This window comes from Manis javanica, chromosome 2, assembly GCF_040802235.1.
Source record: "Manis javanica isolate MJ-LG chromosome 2, MJ_LKY, whole genome shotgun sequence".
Taxonomy (NCBI): Eukaryota; Metazoa; Chordata; class Mammalia; order Pholidota; family Manidae; genus Manis; species Manis javanica.
The window spans coordinates 100724232-100745292 of NC_133157.1; the positions used below are offsets into that span (position 1 = coordinate 100724232).

General features: G+C 37.6%; 1 protein-coding gene across 1 annotated transcript in view; it reads right to left on the reverse strand.

The window, feature by feature from the left end:
* The window catches only part of CCDC7 (coiled-coil domain containing 7), a 149687-nt gene that overhangs the window by 34248 nt on the left and 94378 nt on the right, over positions 1–21061 (reverse strand). The window contains 2 exon segments of the mRNA XM_073218869.1: positions 5599–5655; positions 6714–6775. Of these exon segments, the coding sequence (XP_073074970.1) occupies positions 5599–5655; positions 6714–6775 (119 nt within the window).

Here is a 21061-nt window from a genome sequence, read left to right on the forward strand (position 1 = left end):
AGCAAAAGGGCCTCGAACCAAGAATACTCTACCCAGTAAGATTATCATTTACATTTGAAGGAGGGATTAAACAATTTCCAGATAAGCAAAAGCTGAGAGAATCTACCTCCCACAAACCACCTCTACCATATATTTTGGAGGGACTTCTATAAATGGAAGTGTTCCTAAGGCTAAATACCTGTCACAAGAGGAAATGAAACCACAGTAAAGAAAGAGGAAAAATTAATTACTAAGCAGATGCAAAATCAAATGAACTAACCCCAAAGTCACCCAATAAAAAGACAAAGAGTACAGAATATGATACCTAATATATAAAGAATGGAGGAAGAATAAAAAGGAGGGGGAAAAAAAGAACCTTTAGGTTGTCTTTGTAATAGCATACAGAGTGAGTTAAAGTAACCTGTTAGACAGTAAGGGAATTACCCTTGAACCTTTAGTAACCATGATTCTAAAGCCTGCAATGGCAATAAGTATATACCTATCGATAATCACACTAAACGTAAATGGTGTGAAGGCACCAATCAAAAGAGACAGAGTCATTGAATGTATTAAAAAGTAAGACCCATCTATGTGCTGCCTACATGAGACTCACTTCAAATCCAGACATATACATACAAAAAGTATGGGGATGGAAAAAGATATTTCAGGCAAAAAACAGGGAGAAAAAAAGTGAGAGTTGCAGTACTTGTATCAGACAAAATAGCCTTCAAAACAAAGAAAGTCATAAGAGACAAAGAAGGACAGTACATAATGATAAAGGGGTCAATCCAACAAGAGAATATAATGATGAAAAATATATATGCAACCAACACAGAAGCACCTACATATGTGAGACAAATACTAACAGAATTAAAGGGGGAAATAGAATGCAATGCATTCATTTTAGGAGAGTTCATCACACCACACACTCCAAAGGACATATCAACCAGACAGAAAATAAGTAATGAGACAGAGGCACCGAAAAACAAACTGGAAGAAAAGGACCCAACAGACAGCTACAGAACACTCCATTCAAAAGCAACAGGATACACATTCTTCTAAAATGCACATGGAACATTTTCAAGAATAAATCATACACTAGGACACAAACAGAGCCTAGTAAATTCAAAAATATTGAAATTGGACCAAACAGTTCCTCAGACCACAAAGGTATGAAACTAGAGATAAATTATGAAAAGAAAATGAAAAAGCTCACAAACACATGGAGGCTTAAGAACATGCTCCTAAATAATCAATGAATCACTGACCAAATAAAAACAGAGATCAAGCAATATATGGAAACAAATGACAACAATAATTCAACACCAGAAAAAATCTGTGGGACAGAGTGAAGGCTGTGCTAAGAGGGAAGTATACAGCAATACAGGCCTACATCAGGAAATAAGAACAATCCCATATGAACAGTCTAAATCCACAATTAACAAAATGAGAAAAAGAAGAACGAATGAGACTCAAAGTCAGTAGAAGGAGGGACATAATAAAGATTACAGCATAAATAAATAAAATTGAGAAGAATAAAACAATAGGAAGAATCAATGAAAGCAGGAGCTGGTTCTTTGAGAAAATAAACAAAATAGACAAACCCCTAGCCAGACTTATCAAGAAAAAAAAGAGACTCTACACACATAAACAGAATCAGAAATGAGAAAGGAAAAATCACTACGGACACAACAGAGATACAAAGAATTATGAGAAAATACTATGAAAAATTATATGCTAACAAAGTGGACAACACAAAACAAATGGACAACTTTCTAGAAAAATACAACCTTCCAAAGCTAACCCAGGAAAAAAACAGAGAATCTGAATACACCAATAACCAGCAACAAAATAGAACTGCTAATCAAAAAACTACCTAAGAACAAAAACCAAGGGACCAAATGGTTTCACTGCTTAATTTTATCAAACATTTAGTAAAGACTTAGTACCCATACTCCTTGAAGTTTTCCAAAAAGTAGAAGAGGAGGGAATACTCCCAAACTCATTCTATGAGGCCAGCATCACTATAATATAAACACCAGGCAAGGACACCACAAATAAAGAAAATTACAGACCAATATCCCTGATGAACATAGATGCAAAAATACTCAACAAAATTTGAGGAAATCGAATTTAAAAATACATCAAAAAGATCATCCATGATGATCAAGTAGGATTTATTCATCCAAGGATGCAAGGATGGTATTGAAGCAGGAGCTTCAAGGGCTCCATCCCTCTGGCTGGCCATTCATCTCCAAGGACCCCCCGATTTTCGAATGTCCATCAGCATCATCCACCACATCATCCACACCAACAAAAAGGATAAAAACTACATGATCATTTCCATAGATGCTGAAAATGCATTGAACAAAATTCAACATCCATTCATGATAAAAGCTCTCAACAAAATGGTATAGAGGGCAAGTACCTCAATATAATAAAAGCCATATATGGCAAACCAAGAGCCAACATCATACTGAAGAGAGAGAAGCTGAAAGCTTTTCCTCTAAGATAGGGAACAAGACAAGGATGCCCACTCTCCCACTTTTATTCAATATAGTTCTGGAGGTCCTCACCACAGTAATCAGACAACACAATGAAATGAAAGGCATCCAGATTGGCAAGAAAGAAGTTAAACTATCCCTGTTTGCAGATGACATAATATTGTACTTAACAAATCCTAAACAATCCACTCCAAAACTACTAGATCTAATATCTGAATTCAGCAAAGTTGCAGGATACAAAATTAATACACAGAAATCTGTTGCATTCCTACACACTACCAATGAACTAGTAGAAAGAGAAATCAGGAAAACAATTCCATTCACAAATGCATCAAAAAGAAGAAAATACCTAGGAATAAACCTAACCAAAGAGGTGGAAGACCTATACCCTGAAAACTACAAGATACTCAAGAAATTAAAGAAGACACCAATGAATGGAAACATATCCTATGCTCATGGATAGGAAGAATTAATATTGTCAAAATGGCCATCCTGCCTAAAGCAATCTATAGATTAAATGCAATCCCTATTAAAATACCAACAGCATTCTTCAATGAACTACAGCACATAGTTCTAAAATTCATATGGAAACACAAAAAACCCCAAATAGCCAAATCGATCATTGGAAGGAAAAATAAACACAAGCTGGGGGGATTAGACTCCCCAACTTCAAGCTCTACTACAAAGCCACAGTAATCAAGACAATTTGGTATGGGCACAAGAACAGACCCGTAGACCAATGGAAACACTAGAGATCCCAGATATAGACCCAAGCATATATGCTCAATTAATACACTATAAAAGAGCCAAGGATATACAGTGGGGAAATGACAGCCTCTTCGACAACTGGTGTTGGCAAAACTCAACAGCTACATGCAAGAGAATGAAACTGGGTTATTGTCTAACACAAAAGTAAACTCAAAGTGGATCAAAGACCTGAATGTAAGCCATGAAACAATTAAATTCTTAAAATAAAACACAGGCAAAAATCTCTTGATTATAAACATGAGCAACTTTCTTCTGAGTGCTCCTCAGGTGAGGGAAACAAAATAAAAAATGAACAAATGGGACTAAATCATGCTAAAAAGCTTCTGGACAGCATCAGCAGAATAAAAAGGCATCCTACAGTATGGGAAAATGTATCTGTAAATGACATATCCAATGAGGGGTTAAACATACAAAATATATAAAGAATTCACATGCCACAACACCCCAAAAGCAAATAACCCTATTAAAAAATGGGCAGAGGATCTGAACAATTTTCCAAAGAAGAAATTCAGATGGCTAACAGGCACATGAAAAGATGCTCCACATCTCTAATTATAAGAGAAATACAAATTAAAACCACAATGAAATATCACCTCATTCCAGTTAGGATGGCCAACATAGAAAAGACTAGGAACAACAAATGTTGGCGACAATGCCGAGAAAAGGGAACCCTCCTACACTGATGGTAGGAATGTAAACTAGTTCAACCATTGTGGAAAGCAATATGGAAGTTCCTCAAAAAACTAAAAATAAAAATACCATTTGGTCCAGGAATTCCACTCCTAGGAATTTACCCAAAGAAAACAACTTCTCAGATTCAAAAAGACATATGTTCCCCTATGTTTACTGAAGCACTATTTACAATAGCCAAGATATGGAGGCAACCTAAGAGTCCATCAGTAGATGAATGAACAAAGAAGAGGTGGTACACATACACAATGGAATACTATTCAGCCACAAGGAAGAAACAAATCCTACCATTTGCAACAACATGGATGGAGCTAGAGGGTATTATGCTCAGTGAAATAAGTCAGACAGAGAAAGACAAGTACCAAATAATTACCCTCATTTCTGGAGTATAACAATGAAGCAAAACTAAAGGAACAAAATAGAAGACTCACAGACTGCAAGAAGGGACTAGCTGTTACCACAGGGCAGGGTGGGTGGGGAGGGAGAAAGGGATAGTGCTGTATCATGATTAGTGCACACAGTGTGAGTTGGGTCATGGGGAAGACAGTGTAGCACAGAGAAGACAAGTAGGGACTCTGTGGCATCTTACTACACTGATGGACATTGACTGTAATGGGGTATAGGAGGAACTCAATAATAACAGTGAATGTACTAATCATTTTGTTTTTCTTGTGAAACTTACATAAGACTGTATATCAACAGCAGCGCAGTTTGAAAAAGACATATACACCCCTATGTTTATCACAGCACTGTTTACAATAGCCAAGAAATGGAAGCAACTGAAGTGTCCATCAGTAGATGAATGGATAAAGAAGATGTGGTACATATACATAATGGAATATTATTCAGCCATAAGAAGAAAACAAATTCTACCATTTGCAACAACATGGATGGAGCTAGAGGGTATTATGCTGAGTGAAATAAGCCAGGCAGAGAAAGACAAGTATCACATGATTTCACTCATTTGTGGAGTATAAGAACAAAGAAAAAAATGAAGGAGCAAAACAGCAGCAGACTCACAGAACCCAAGAATGGACTAACACTTACCAAAGGGTAAGAGACTGGGGAGGATGGGTGGGAAGGGAGGGATAAGGTTGGGGGGAAGAAGGCATTATGATTAGCATGTATAATGTTGGGGTGGGCATGGGGAGGGTTGTACAACACAGAGAAGACAAGTAGTGATTTGATAGCATCTCACTACGCTGTTGGACAGTGACTGGAATGGGGTATATGGGGGGGACTTGGTGATAGGGGGAGACTAGTAAACATAATGTTCCTCATGTAATTGTAGATTAATGATACAAAAAAAGAGTTCATATCAATGATTCCTTAATAAAAAATAATTGATCACTTCTCCTCCTCAAAAGTCTGCCACACATGCAACATTTCAATTGCATATTGTAATTACAACTAAAAATCCTCCATTCTAAATGACAGCATGGTACTCCTCAAAAATGAGTCTATTTTTGGTAACAAGTAGTCTTAACTAGGACCATCAGCACTTGCTTGACAGCCAGCTCAACCATGTGGCTCCAAACTCCAAGGAACCTATGTTGTTACCTTGATAATTATTACTTTAAATTATAGAAAATTATAGAAATGAATGCACTCAACAGAAATTGTTAACACAATAATGCTTAAATGAATAGAAACTTACAGGGATCAGTTGCAGAAACACCTGTTTCTTCTTTAGTTGAGTGGGTTTTTATGAAGTCTGAAATAACAGTTTGTCATGAGTTTCAAATATAAATTATAGTATTCACTGTTTAAATTTCATAGCTTTTATTATAACTCATTCAAGAGAAAGAAAACTCTAAAAAAACAATAGTGCTACCAAAACTGTATATACTCCCAAAGGGGCAACAAGTGGTAATATCTGAAAGAATGTGTGTAACAGCTGAGTGATGTGGACTCATCATTTTCTCAACAAAATTTATTTTTCCATCTTTTCTCTTACTTAATGTTGCCATCATCTAATCTTCTTTCCTTTTAAAATATCCAGTCTCCAAGTTTTGCCAATTTTACAAGTAAATATTTCTCAAATCTGGCCCCTTTCTTCTCATTTAGTTGTGCTCTAATGTAAGAACTTATCGCACATCTAAGATACAGCAATATGTTCCATTTTCTACTTCTGGTCCCTAACTCTAGCTCCTAAAATGTAGCTAGAATAATCTCTCTAAAATTAAATCCAACAATCTCAACTCCCTACAAAAATATTCAATGATTCCCCATTATATATGAAAAAAAGAAAAAAAAGTTATTCTCTCTCTCCTACCTCATCCATACCTGTTGCTACCACTCTAATACCATCATGATTGTGATTCCCTATTTATGCTGTTTGTTCATACTACAGCCTCTTCTTAAAATGCCAAATATCTCCCTTTTCACTTGACTAAATCCTATTAATCTTTCAAGGTTGCATAAAATCTTCCAAACTCCCTAAGGTTGAACAAATTGGCTTCCTTCTATGGACTCATTGCAAATTACATACTTCACCATGCATTACATTACATTAAAATGATAAGTAATGTGCTTGTGCCTTTATTAAGTTGTGGATTTTATGGAGACAACAGTCAAATTTTATTCATTTTGTACATTCTTAGAATCTGGAATATAATAAAAACTTCTAGTGAAAACATCAAACTCACTATTGAATATCTTTTTAAATTTACTATTATATAATTTTATGGCTATAAATGTCTAAACTCCATGTCTCGAAATGTCAACATATTTAGGAAACCCAATAAATGCTATACATGTTTAAAATATCACCTTCAATTATCTTCTGTACAGTTTCATAATTTTGTACCACTCCTTGCAGATTTTCAATATCCCTATTAAAATGTCAAAAAATTCAACATTTATTATCAAAGAATAAGAGTTCAAATTACACTTAAAATGAGGATGTATGCTCTAGCCATATACAGTTTATAAAATAAAACATTCTTTACCTTTATTCACAGACATTAGGTAAATTAGAAAGCAAATAAGTATAAAAGCCAAACTGTAATTCTGTGAATTCTATATATTCCATAAATATGATCAGGTAGGTCAACAACATTAACAACAAAAATGGCAAAAGTAAAGTAAGTAGAAGCCTGAGATTTCTTTTGACAAGTGTATTACTAATGGTGTAACTCTTAAGAGCACAAGTTCTAGAGCAGACTGCTTGGCTCAAAACCTGTTTTACCCATTTACATTTATATGACATTGGGTAACTTAATGAACCTCTCTGCGTTTCAGTCTCTTCATTTATTATAATTGGGATATTATACACAAAAAACCCCACATAGCCAAAGCAATCCTGAGAAAGAAGAACAAAGATGGGGGGATTACACTCCCTGACTTCAAGCTCTACAACAAAGCCTCAGTGCTCAAAACAATTTGGTACTGGCACAAGAACAGACCCATAGATCAGTGGAACAGAACAGAGAGCCCAAATATAAACTCATGCATCCATGGTCAATTAATACACGATAAAAGAGCCATGAACATACAATGAGGAAAATGCAGACTCTTCAACAAGTGGTGTTGGAAAAACTGGACAGCTACATATAAGAGAATGAAAGTGGATTACTGTCTAACTCCATACACAAAAGTAAACTCAAAATGGATAAATACCTGAATGTAAGTCATGAAACCATTAAACCCTTAGAAGAAAACATAGGCAAAAATCTCGTGAATATAACCATAAGTAACTTTTTCCTGGGCCCATCTCCACAGGCAAGGGAAGCAAAACAAAAAATGAACAAGTGGGACTACATCAAACTAAAAAGTTTCTGTATAGCAAAGAACACCACCAGCAGAACAAAAAGACATCTTAGCATCCTACAGTATGGGAGAATATATTTACAATGGACTAATCTGATAAGGAGTTAACATCCAAAATATATAAAGAGCTCATATGCCTCAACATCCCTCCCCCAAAAAACCCAATTAAGAAATGGATGGAGATCCTGAGCAGACACATCTCCAAAGAAGAAATACAAATGGCGAACAGGCACATGAAAAGATGTTCCACATCGCTAATCATCAGGGCAATGCAAAATGAAATCACAATGAGATATAACCTCACACAAATTAGGATGGCCATTATCCAAAAGACAAGAAATAACAAATGCTGGAGAGGATGTGGATAAATGGGAACCTTCCTATACTGTTGGTGGGAATGTAAATTGGTGCAGCCATTGTGGAAAGCAATATGGAGGTTCCTGAAAAAAACTAAAAATAGAAATACCATTTGACCGAGGAATTCCACTCTTAGGAACTTACCTGAAGAAAACAATATCCCTGATTCAAAAAGATATGTGCTCCCCTGTGTTTATTGTTGCATGATGTGCAATAGCCAGGATATGAAAGCAACCTAAATGCCCATCTATAGATGAATGGATAAAGAAGATGTGGTACCTATGCACGATGGAATATTATTTGGCCATAAGAAGAAAACAAATCCTTCCATTTGCAACAACATGGATGGATCCAGAGGGTAGTATGCCTAGTGAAATAAGCCAGGCAGAGAAAGACAGGTACCAAATGGTTTCACTTATTTGTGGAGTATAGAAACAAAGTAAAATAGAATGAACAAAATAGCAGTAGACTCATAAACAAAGAGAAGGAACTAGTGTGTACTAAGGGGGAGGGGGAAGGGGATAAAGTAGCATAATAATTTGCAATCCCAATATAAGCTGGTCATGGGGATGGCAGTACAACATGGAAAATACGGTTTCTGTAAGATTCTGTATTCATAGTAAGATTCTCTAACATCTTACTATGTTAATAGTGACCACACTAGAAGGAGTGAGGATTTAATAATATGGGGAACTGTTGAACCACTGTGTTGTATAATTGAAACCAACATAAGATTGTATATCAATGGTACTTTAATTTTAAAAATTGGGGTGTTAGAGTACTTACCTAATAAAGTAGGTGTAAGGATCAAAGGATGCATTTAAAGTTGCTAGGAAAACACTCAGCACATATCAAACACTTAAATTTCAGTATTAAGATAAATAGATGGTCTGAAACTAATTTGATGCCTCACAATAGACAGTTCAAATGAATATATCTGAAGGAAGGATCTAGGTAGGTAGCCCAACTGGGGGCAACTCAAGTGCCTTTCCTTTCATTCATTTAAACCTAGTCATTGACAGATGGAGATATCAATGAAGTACTTGCATAATAAATACCAGCCCCTCACAGTTATGGGTACTTTCTATTTTAACACTATAAAATAAAATGGTTTTGTGTATTTTTAATGAAAAATATGGTTATTAAATATATAAAATTTTACTTTGATGAGTTACTATACAGATATTGTTGGAGAGAGAAAAATGATAGAATAGAACAATGAACTGGAGTTGATTTAAGTCAGGTATCTAAAAATTACACATTTATTTACTGCTTATGACATGTGATAGGAAATACGTAGATGTGCATCACTCACATGAATGATCAATAACGAGGAATAACTATCAATTCATAATAGAAATTTTTCAGTATATGATTTGATAACAAATAATAGGGGAAAAGAGAGAAGTAACAAAGGAAGAGATCGTTTTAAGACAGGTCAACCCAAGCAGTATTGACATTTTTGGGGGAGGAGGGGTTATTTCTATTTTTATTTATTTATTTTTTTTTTGCTGTCCCACAATACATCTTTTTTTGGTATCATCAATATACAATTACATTAGCAATTTTGGGGTTACTAGATTCCCCCTATTATCAAGTCCCCACCACATACCCCATTACAGTCACTGTCCATCAGCTTACTAAGACGTTATAGAATCACTACTTGTCTTCTCTGTGCTTTACTCTTCCCCATGTCCCCCACCCAACATTATGTGTGCTAATCATAATGCCTCTTTTTCCCTTTTTCCCACCCTTCCCATCCATCCTCCCCAGTTCCTTTCCCTTGGTAACTGTTATTCCATTCTTGGGTTCTGTGAGTCTGTTCTGTTTTGTTCCCTCAGTTTTTGCTTTGTTCTTATACTCCACAGATGAGTGAAATCATTTGATACTTGTCTTTCTCCACCTGGCTTATTTCACTGAGCATAATACCCTCTAGCTCCATCCATGTTGTTGCAAATGGTAGGATTTGTTTTCTTCTTATGGCTGAATAATATTCCATTCTGTTCATGTACCACATCTTCTTTATCCATTCATCTACTGAAGGACACTTAGGTTGCTTCCATTTTGTGGCTATTGTAAAAAGTGCTATGATACACATAGGGGTGCATAGGTCTTTTTGAAACTGGGTTCCTGCATTCTTAGCATAAATTCCTAGGAGTGGAATTCCTGATTCATATGTTATTTCTATTTTGAGTTTTTTGAGAAACCTCCATACTGCTTTCCACAATTGTTGAACTAACTTACATTCCCTACAGGAGTGTAGGAGGGTTTCCCTTTCTCCACATCCTCAACAAAATTTGTTTTTGTTTGTCTTTGGATGTTGGCCATCCTAACTGGTCTGAGGTAATATCACAATGTAGTTTTAATTTGCATTTCTCTGATGATTAGCAATGTGAAGCATCTTTTCATATGTCTGTTGGCCATCTGAGATCCTTCTTTGGAGAAGTGTCTATTCAGATCCTCTGCCCATTTTTATTAGATTATTTGCTTTTTGTTTGTTGAGATGTATGAGCTCTTTGTATATTTTGGACATCAACCCCTTATTGGACATGTCATTTGTGAATATATTCTCCAATACTGCAGGATGTCTTTTTGTTCTACTGATGGTGTCCTTTGCTTTATAGAAGCTTTTTAGTTTGATATAGTCCCACTTGTTCATTTTTTATTTTCTTTCCCTTGCCCGTGGAGATACGCTCATCAAGAATTTGTTCATGTTTATGTTCAAGAGAGTTCTGCCCATGTTTTCTTCTAAGAGTTTTATGGTTTCATGACTTACATTCAAGTCTTTCAGCCACTTCGAGTCTACTTTTATGTATGGAGTTAGTCAGTAATCCAGTTTCATTCTCTTACATGTAGCTGTCAAATTTTGTCAACACCATCTGTTGAAGAGGCTGTCATTTCCCCATTGCATATCCATGGCTCCTTTATCATATATTAATTGACCATATATGCTTAAGTTAATATATGGACTCTCTATTCTTTTCTACTGGTCTATGGGTCTGTTCTTGTGCCAGTACCAAATTGTTTGATTACTGTGGCTTTGTAATAGAGCTTGAAGTTGGTAAGCGAGATGCCCCTTGCTTTATTTTTCCTTCTCAGGGTTGCTTTGGCTATTTGGGGTCTTTTGTGGCTCCATATGAATTTGAGAATTATTTGTTCCAGTTTGTTGAAGAATGCTGTTGGTATTTTGATAGGGATTGCATTGAATCTGTATATTGCTTTAGGCAGGATGGCCATTTTGACAACATTAATTCTTCCCACCCAAGTGCATGAGATGAATTTCCATTTATTAGTGTCCTCTTTAATTTCTCTCATGGGTGTCTTGTAGTTTTCAGGTTATAGGTCTTTCACTTCTTTGGTTAGGTTTATTCCTACATATCTTATTCTTTTTGACACAATTGTGAATGGAATAATTGTTTTCCTGATTTCTCTTTCTAGCTAGTTTATAATTAGTGTATAGGAATGCAACAGACTTCTATGTATTAATTTTGTATCCTGCAGCTTTGCTGAATTCAGATATTAGTTCTAGTAGTTTTGGAGTGGATTCTTTAGGGTTTGTTATGTACAATATCATGTCATGTGCAAACAGCTATGGTTTAATTTCTTCCTTACCAATCTAGATGACTTTTATTTCTTTGTGTTGTCTGCCATGGCTACGACTTCCAGTACTATGTTGAATAAAAGCGGGGAGTGTGGGCATACTTCTCTTGCTCCTGATTTACAGAAAAGGCTTTCAGTTTCTTGCTGTTAAGTATGATGTTGGCTGTGGGTTTGTCATATACGACCTTTATTATGTTGAGGCACTTACCCTCTATATCCATTTTGTTGAGAGTTTTCATCATAAACAGGTGTTGAATTTTGTCAAATGCTTTTTCAGCATGTATGGAAATGATCATGTGGTTTTTGTCCTTCTTTTTGTTGATGTGGTGGATGATGTTGATGGATTTTTGAATGTTGTATCATCCTTGCATCCCTGGGATGAATCCCACTTGACCATGGTCTTTGGTCCTCTTGATGTATTTTTGATTTCAGTTTGCTAATATTTTGTTGAGTATTTTTGGATCTATGTCCATCAGGGATATTGGTCTGTAGTTTTCTCTTTTTTTTTTGTGGTGTCTTTGCCTGATTTTGATATTAGAGTGAAGCTGGCTTCATAGAATGAGTTTGGAAGTATTCCCTCATCTTCTGTTTTTTTGGAAAACTTTAAGGAGAATGGGTATTATGTCTTCCCTAAATGTCTGATAAAATTCAGCAGTGAATCCATCTGGACCGGTGATTTTGCTCTTGGGTCCTTTTTTGATTACCTATTCAATTTCGTTGCTGGTAATTGGTCTCTTTAGACTTTCTGTTTCTTCTAGGGTCAGTCTTGTAATGTTATATTTTTCTAGAAAGTTGTCCATTTCTTCTAGGTTATCCGGTTTGTTAGCATATAGATTTTCATAGTATTCTCTAATAATTCTTTGTAGTTCTGTGGGGTCTGTCATGATTTTTATTTCTCATTTCTGATTCTGTTTATGTGTGTAGATTCTCTTTTTTTCTTAATAAGTCTGGCTAGGGGGTTATCTATTTTGTTTATTTTCTCAAACAACCAGCTTTTGATTTTATTAATGTTTTATATTGTTTTATTCTTCTCAATTTTGTCTCTGATCTTTATTATCTCCCTCCTTCTGCTGACTTTGGGCCTCATTTTTTCTTCTTTTTTCCAGTTTCAATAATTGTGAATTTAGACTATTCATTTCAGATTGTTCTTCCTTCTTTAAATAGGCTTGGATTGCTATATACTTTCCTCTTCGAACTGCCTTCACTGTGTCCCATAGAAGTTGGGGCATTGTGCTGTTGTTTTCATTTGTCCATATATGGCTTGATCTCTGTTTTAATTTGGTCATTTATGTGCTGATTATTTAGGAGCATGTTGTTAGACCTCCATGTGTTTGTGAGCCTTTCTGTTTTCTTTGTACAATTTATGTCTAGTTTTATACCTTTGTGGTCTGAGAAGTTGGTTGGTAGAATTTCAGTCTTTTTAAATTTACTGAGGCTCTTTTTGTGGCCTAGTATATGGTCTATTCTGAAAATTGTTCTGTGTGCACTTGAGAAGAATGCATATCCTGCTGCTTCTGGGTGTAGAGTTCTGTAGATGTCTGTTAGGTCCATCTGTTCTAGTGTGTTGTTCAGTGCCTCTGTGTCCTTACTTATTTTCTGTCTAGTTGATCTGTCATTCAGTGGTGTGTTGAAGTCTCCTAAAATGAATGCACTGCATTGTTTATGCTCCTTTAGTTCTGTTAGTATTCATTTCCCATATGTAGATACTACTGTGTTTGGGGCATACATATTGATAATGGTTATGTCCTCTTGTTGGACTGCCCCCTTTATTGTTATGTAATATCCTTCTTTATCTCTTGTTACTTTGTTTGTTTTGAAGTCTATTATGTCTGATACAAGTACTGCAACACCTGCTTTTTCCCCCTATTGTTTGCATGAAATATCTTTCTCCATCCCTTCACTTTTAGTCTGTGTACATCTTTGGGTTTGAACTGAGTCTCTTGTAGGCATCTTATAGATGGATCTTGCTTTTTTATCCATTCTATTACTCTGTGTCTTTTGATTGGTGCATCCAGTCTATTTGCATTTAGGCTAATTACTGATAGATATGTACTTGTTGCCATTGCAGGCTTTGGATTCATGGTTACCTAAGGTTCAAAGGCCATGTCTTTACTGTCTAACCATCTAACTTAACTCACTTATTACACTATTATAAACAGTCTGATAATTCTTTATTTCTCACCCTTCTTTTTCTTCCTCCTCAACTCTTTATATGTTAGGTGTTTTATTCTGTACTCTTTGTGTTTCCCTTGACTGATTTTGTGAATAGCTGATTTTATTTTGCCCTTAGGATTTCTCTGGTCCGTTTTCTTTGCTGTGGTTTTATTTTCTCTGGTGACAGCTATTTAGCCTTAGGCATACTTCTATCTAGAGCAGTCCCTTTAAAATACACTGTAGAGATGGTTTGTGGGAGGTAAATTCCCTAATCTTTTGCTTATCTGAGAATTGTTTAATCCCTCCTTCAAATTTAAATGATATTCTTGATGGATATAGTATTCTTTGTTCGAGGCTTTTCTGTTTCATTGCATTGAATATATCATGCCATTCTCTTCTGGACTGTAAGGTTTCTACTGAGAAATCTGATGATAGCCTGATGGGTTTTCCCTTGTAGGTGACCTTTTTTGTCTCTATGGTTTATTTTAATACTCTGCCCTTGTCTTTGATATTTGCCATTTTAATTATTATATGTCTTGGTGTTGTCCTCCTTTGGTTCATTCTGTTGGGAGATCTGTGGGCTTGCATGGTCTGAGAGACTATTTCCTTCCCCAGACTGGTGAAGTTTTCAGCAATTATTTCTTCAAAGATACTTCCTATCCCTTTTTCTCTCACCTTCTTCTTCTGGTACCCCTATAATGCAAATATTGCTCCATTTGGATTGGTCACACAGTTCTCTTAATATTCTTTCATTCCTAGAGATCCTTTTATCTCTCTCTGACATAGCTTCTCTGTATTCCTGTTCTCTGATTTCTATTCCATTAACAGTCTCTTAAGTGTGCTCTTAAATCCTTCCATTGTTGGTTTCATTTCTGTTATCTCCCTCCTCAATTAATCCCTTATCTCTTGAATATTTCTCTGTAGCTCCATCAGCATGCTTATGACTTCTTTTTTGAATTCTTTTTCAGGAAGATTGATGATTTCAGTCTCACCAAGCCCTTTCTCTGGTCTTTGAAGGATTTTGTACTGAACAAGGTTCTTCTGCCTTTTCATGGTGATGGGAGTAGTTGCCAGCAAGTGGCATCTGTGACAGCTGGGAGAACAAAGTCTCTTCCTGCTTGCTGGTGCCTTGCTTGTCTCCACTGTCTGTGCTGGTTAACTGCACACAGGAAGCAGCCTCTGGGTTAATCCCATAAGCTGCCATGGGCAGGACAGCCTTTGAGATGGCCTTGGGCAATGGTGGGGATCATAGGCTAGCAGTGTGTGTTCTGCCACAAGAGCAAACCCCCTTTGTGCCTCCCAGTCTCTGCACCCATGTCTTCTGTCTGTGCCAGTCAACAGGGTGCAAGGAGCAGACTTTCGGTTAATCCCCTGAGCTGCCATGGGTGATGTGGCCCTCAGGATGACCTAGGGCAGTAGCCAGGGTCACAGGCCAGCGGTACATGTTCTGCCATAAGAACAGAGACCCTGTGTGCCTCCCGGACTCTGCACCAGTCTCCACTGTCTGTGCCAGTCAACTGCACACAGGGAGTAGCTTCTAGGTCTGGGCTGGTTATCTGGGCACAGGGAGAAGCCTCTGTGCTAAGCTATGTGGTTGCTGTAGGCAGGGATGCTCCCTGCTGTTCCACAGCAAAGGTGGGTCAGCTGATTTGCTTACAGTGCCAGTGGGGGGGAAGGAACGGTAGGTTGCTTTTCACTGCAAGGGGCTTTGGAGCTGTGTTGCCACCCAGGAGGTTAGGGCACCTGAAGTTCCTTAAAGTTCCCAGCCTGCTGGGCTGAGTGTGCCAGGACAATTTTGTCCACTTGTTAAACCCTTATCCCTTTAAGACTTTTAAAGTGCCAGCTTTTCTTTTGTCCCAGGGATGTGGGAACCTATTCTCAATCTCAGACCTTGCTTTTCCACTCTTCCAATATGCAGTGCACCATGCAATGTGTGTTTGTGCTCCTGGGGCAGACCACCAGGGCTGGTTATTTAGCAGTCCTGTGCTTCCACTCCCTCCCAACTCTGATTCCCTTCCTACTGCCGTGAGCTGGAGTTGGGGGAGGGCTTGGGTCCACAGGGTCATGGCATTGTATCCTACCCTTTTCCATGAGATGTCGGGCTCTCGCAGATGTAGCCTGGCTCATGTACTATATCTTCTGGTCACTCTTTTAGGAATAATTGTATTTGCTGTATTTTCAATATAGACATGGTTGTGGGAGGAGATTTCCACCACCCTACTCCCACCGCCATCTTGCAAATCTCCACTATTGACATTTTAGAGTGGAAAATTCTTTGTTGTGGAGGACTATCTCATGCATTTTAGAGTGCAGCAAACAGCATCTCAGACCTCTACCTAGTAAATGCCAATAGCACTTCCCTACTCCGAGTTGTGACAAACAAAATGTCTACAGACAAATGTCCTCTAGGACACAAGATAAAACCCAATTTGAGAATCACTGCTGTAAAGTAACAGTTCTACCATAACACTCTGCCAGCATGACACAGATCAGCACAAGCTACACAGGCAAGGCTCAACAGTGGTCAGACCCAAACCTTAGCTGAATACACTGTGACATCTCCTGAAAAGAGAAGATATGCCTTGTGAGGAGTCTCCATGAGGCAGTTTCTCATGTCTATCTTTTGGAAGGCTGACACAAGCCCATTTCTCATCTACTCCCTAATTTCTAAGGAGTATAGAACTTTCGATCCCTCTGTTCCTTAGGGCACAGCTGAAGGTTTTTATTTAAGTCTATAAAGCTGCATTAGAATTAAGTTTATAAAGCTGTATTGGAATTTGCTCCTCCATGGCAAAACAACAAATCACTAGACTTGTATGTCATCTGGTCTCTCCCCACCATGTCACCCTGTGGAATAAGGAACACCAATTTAAATGCTAACCTCTTCCAAAAATCACCATAGAAACATCTACAATAATATTTGACCAATTATCTGGGTACCACAACCCAGGCAGGTTAGCACATAAAATCAACTATCATGACACATATTTATTTAATAAATAGGCATAGTTTGAATCTTAATAATCACCACTTCTACTCCTGAAAACTTCACCAAGGATGACAGCAGAAATGAATATCAGTTAAAATAGGGTGTCTTCTGTCATTCATAGTACATTATTGTAAAAAGTAGTAATGTAGGTGTACCAGGCACTAACAGGAGACTATTATATAAATTAAATGAAAACCTAGACAAGGAAGGTAATAGTGAAAGGAAAGAAAAATAAACCATAAGAAAATTTTTTTAAAAAATTACTGATATACATTCATGTATGTATATAAATATATGGGAACTAAAGAGTCAAAGTAAATTGTAGCTCAGATGTCAAAAAAGCAAAGACCATTAAATGTGATATCAATACAATTTTAAAACTTCTACATGTAAAAAAATCATCAAAGTCAATAACTAGAGGAAAAATGTAGTTGCAACTCATATGATAGGAAAAGGTCCAATTTCCTTAAAATAGGAAGGTTTTATTAATAAGTAGAAGATGAGAGGGCGGAGCCAAGATGGCGGCATGAGTAGAGCAGCGGAAATCTCCTCCCAAAACCACATATATCTATGAAAATATAACAAAGACAACTCTTCCTAAAATAGAGACCGGAGGACACAGGACAACATCCAGACCACATACACACCTGCGAGAACCCAGCACCTCGCAAAGGGGGTAAGATACAAGCCGCTGCCTGGCAGGACCCGAGCACCACCCCCCCAACTCTCAGCAGGAGGAGAGGAGTTGGTGTTGAGAGGGAGAGGGAGTCCAGGACTGCTAAACACCCAGTCCCAGCCATCTAGACCAGAGCGCAGACACAGTGCATGCATGGGGTCCTGGATACTAGGGAAACAGGGCAGCAGGACTGGTAAGCAGGTGCATGAAGCAAACCCCGGAGAAAAAAGAAGTGGGAGCGGCCATATTTTTTGTTTCTTTATTTTCTTTTGTTTTGTTTTTGTTGTTTCGGTTTGGTGAGTGCTTTTTGGAACTCTTAAAGGGGCAGGGCGAGACACTTAGTCCAGAGGCAGGGCATCTGTGGATCTCTGGGCACTCTAATCCCCTGAGCAGCAGGGAGCATGGAGGTCCCTTATGGAGATAAATAGCCTCCCAGCCACTCCCCTTCCAACAGGGCTCCACAATTTTGGAGCAGCAGCCGGAGCCAGGCCACGCCCACAGCGACAGTGGAGATAAACGCCATAGCAGCTGGGCAGGAAGCAGAAGCCCTGTCTGCGTGCCCCTGTCTGCACGCAGTTGCCGAGCACAAGCCACTAGAGGTCGCTGTTCTCCCCGAAGAGGAAGGCCACAAACAAACAAGAAGGAAAGCTCTTCCAGATGTCACTCATACCAGCTCTGCAAACTATCTCTATCACCATGAAAAGGCAAAACTACAGGCAGACAAAGATCACAGAGTCAACACGTGAGGAGACAGACCTAACCAGTATTCCTGAAAAAGAATTAAAAAAAAAATCATGAACATGCTGACAGAGATGCAGAGAAAAATGCAAGAGCAATGGGATGAAGTCTGGAGGGAGATCACAGATGCCAGGAAGGAGATTACAGAAGTGAAACAATCTCTGGAAGGATTTATGAGCAGAATGGATGAGATGCAAGAGGCCATTGATAGAATAGAAAACAGAGAACAGGAATGCATAGAAGCTGACATAGAGAGAAATAAAAGGATCTCCAGGAATGAAACAATACTAAGAGAACTGTGTGACCAATCCAAAAGGAACAATATCCACATTATAGGAGTACCAAAAGAACAAGAAAGAGAAAAAGGGATAGAAAGTATCTTTGAAGAAATAATTGCTGAAAACTTCCCCAAACTGGGGGAGGAAATAATCGAACAGACCACGGAAATACACAGAACCCCCAAAAGAAAGGACCCAAGGAGGACAACACTAAGACACATAATTATTACAATGGCAAGGATCAAGGACAAGGAAAGAGTTTTAAAGAAAGCTGGAGAGAAAAACGGCATCTATAAAGGAAAACCCATCAGGCTATCGTCAGACGTCTCAACAGAAGCCCTACAGGCCAGAAGAGAATGGTATGATATATTTAATAAAATGAAACAGAAGGGCCTTCAACCAAGGATACTGTATCCAGCACGACTATCATTTAAATATGATGGTGGGATTAAACAATGCCCAGACAAGCAAAAGCTGAGGGAATTTGCTTCCCACAAACTACCTCTACAGGGCATCTTACAGGGACTGCTCTAGATGGGAGCACTCCTAAAAAGAGCACAGAAAAAAACACCCAACATATGAAGAATGGAGGAGGAGGAATAAAAAGAGAGAGAAGAAAAGAATCTGCAGACAGTGTATATGATAGCTCAATAAGCGAGCTAAGTTAGGCAGTAAGATACTAAAGAGGCTAACCTTGAACCTTTGGTAACCACGAATTTAAGGCCTGCAATGGCAGTAAGTACATATCTCTCAATAGTCACCCTAAATGTAAATGGACTTAATGCACAATCAAAAGATACAGAGTAATAGACTGGATAAAAAAGCAAGACCCATCTATATGCTGCTTACAAGAAACTCACCTCAAACTCAAAGACATGCACAGACTAAAATTCAAAGGATGGAAAAACATATTTCAGGCAAACAACAGCAAGAAGAAAGCAGGGGTTGCAGTACTAATATCAGACAAAACAGACTTCAAAACAAAGAAAGTAACAAGAGATAAAGAAGGACACTACATAATGAAAAAGGGCTCGGTCCAACAAGAGGATATAACCATTCTAAATATATATGCACCCAACACAGGAGCACCAGCATATGAGAAACAAATACTAACAGAACTAAAGGGGGAAATAGACTGCAATGCATTCATTTTAGGATACTTCAACACATCACTCACCCCAAAGGATAGATGCACTGGGGAGAAAATAAGTAAGGACACAGAGGCACTAAACAACACACTAGAACAGAATGACCTAATAGACATCTATAGAACTCTACATCCAAAAGCAACAGGATATACATTCTTCTCAAGTGCACATGGAACATTCTCCAGAATAGACCACATACTAGCCCACAAAAAGAGCCTCAGTAAATTCCAAAATATCACAATTCTACCAACCAACTTTCCAGAACACAAAGGTATAAAACTGGAAATAAATTCTACAAAGAAAACAAAAAGGCTCACAAACACATGGAGGCTTAACAACATGCTTCTAAATAATCAATGGATCAATGAATAAATCAAAATAGAGATCAAGGAATATATGGAAACAAATGACAACAACACAAAGCCCCAACTTCTGTGGGACGCAGCAAAAGCAGTCTTAAGAGGAAAGTATATAGCGATCCAGGCACACTTGAAGAAGGAAGAACAATCCCAAATGAATAGTCTAACATCACAATTATCGAAACTGGAAAAAGAAGAACAAATGAGGCCTAAAGTCAACGGAAGGAGGGACATAATAAAGATTAGAGAAGAAATAAACAAAATTAAGATGAATAAAACAATAGCAAAAAATCAATGAAACCAAGAGCTGGTTCTTTGAGAAAATAAACAAAATAGATAAGCCTCTAGCCAAACTTATTAAGAGAAAAAGAGAACCATCACAAATCAACAGAATCAGAAATGAGAATGGAAAAATCATGACAGACGACAGACCCCACAGAAATACAAAGAATTATTAGAGACTACTACGAAAACCTATATACCAACAAGCTGGGAAACCTAGAAGAAATGGACAACTTCCTAGAAAAATACAACCTTCCAAGACTGACCAAGGAAGAAACACAAAAGTTAAACAAACCAATTATGAGCAAAGAAACTGAAATGGTGATCAAAAAACTACCCAAGAACAAAACCCCGGGCCAGAGAGATTTACCTTGGAATTTTATCAGACACACAGAAAAGACATAATACCCATTCTCCTTAAAGTTTTCCAAAAAATAGAAGAGGAGGGAATACTGCCAAACTCATTCTATGAAGCCAACATCACACTAATACCAAAACCAGGCAAAGATCCGACCAAAAAAGAAAATTACAGACCAATATCCCTGATGAATGTAGATGCAAAAATACTCAATAAAATATTAGCAAACAGAATTCAACAGTACATCAAAGGGATCATACACCATGACCAAGTGGGAATCATCCCAGGGATGCAAGGATGGTACAACACTCAAAAATCCATCAACATCATCCACCACATCATCAAAAAGAAAGACAAAAACCACATAATCATCGCCATAGATGCTGAAAAAGCATTTGACAAAATTCAAA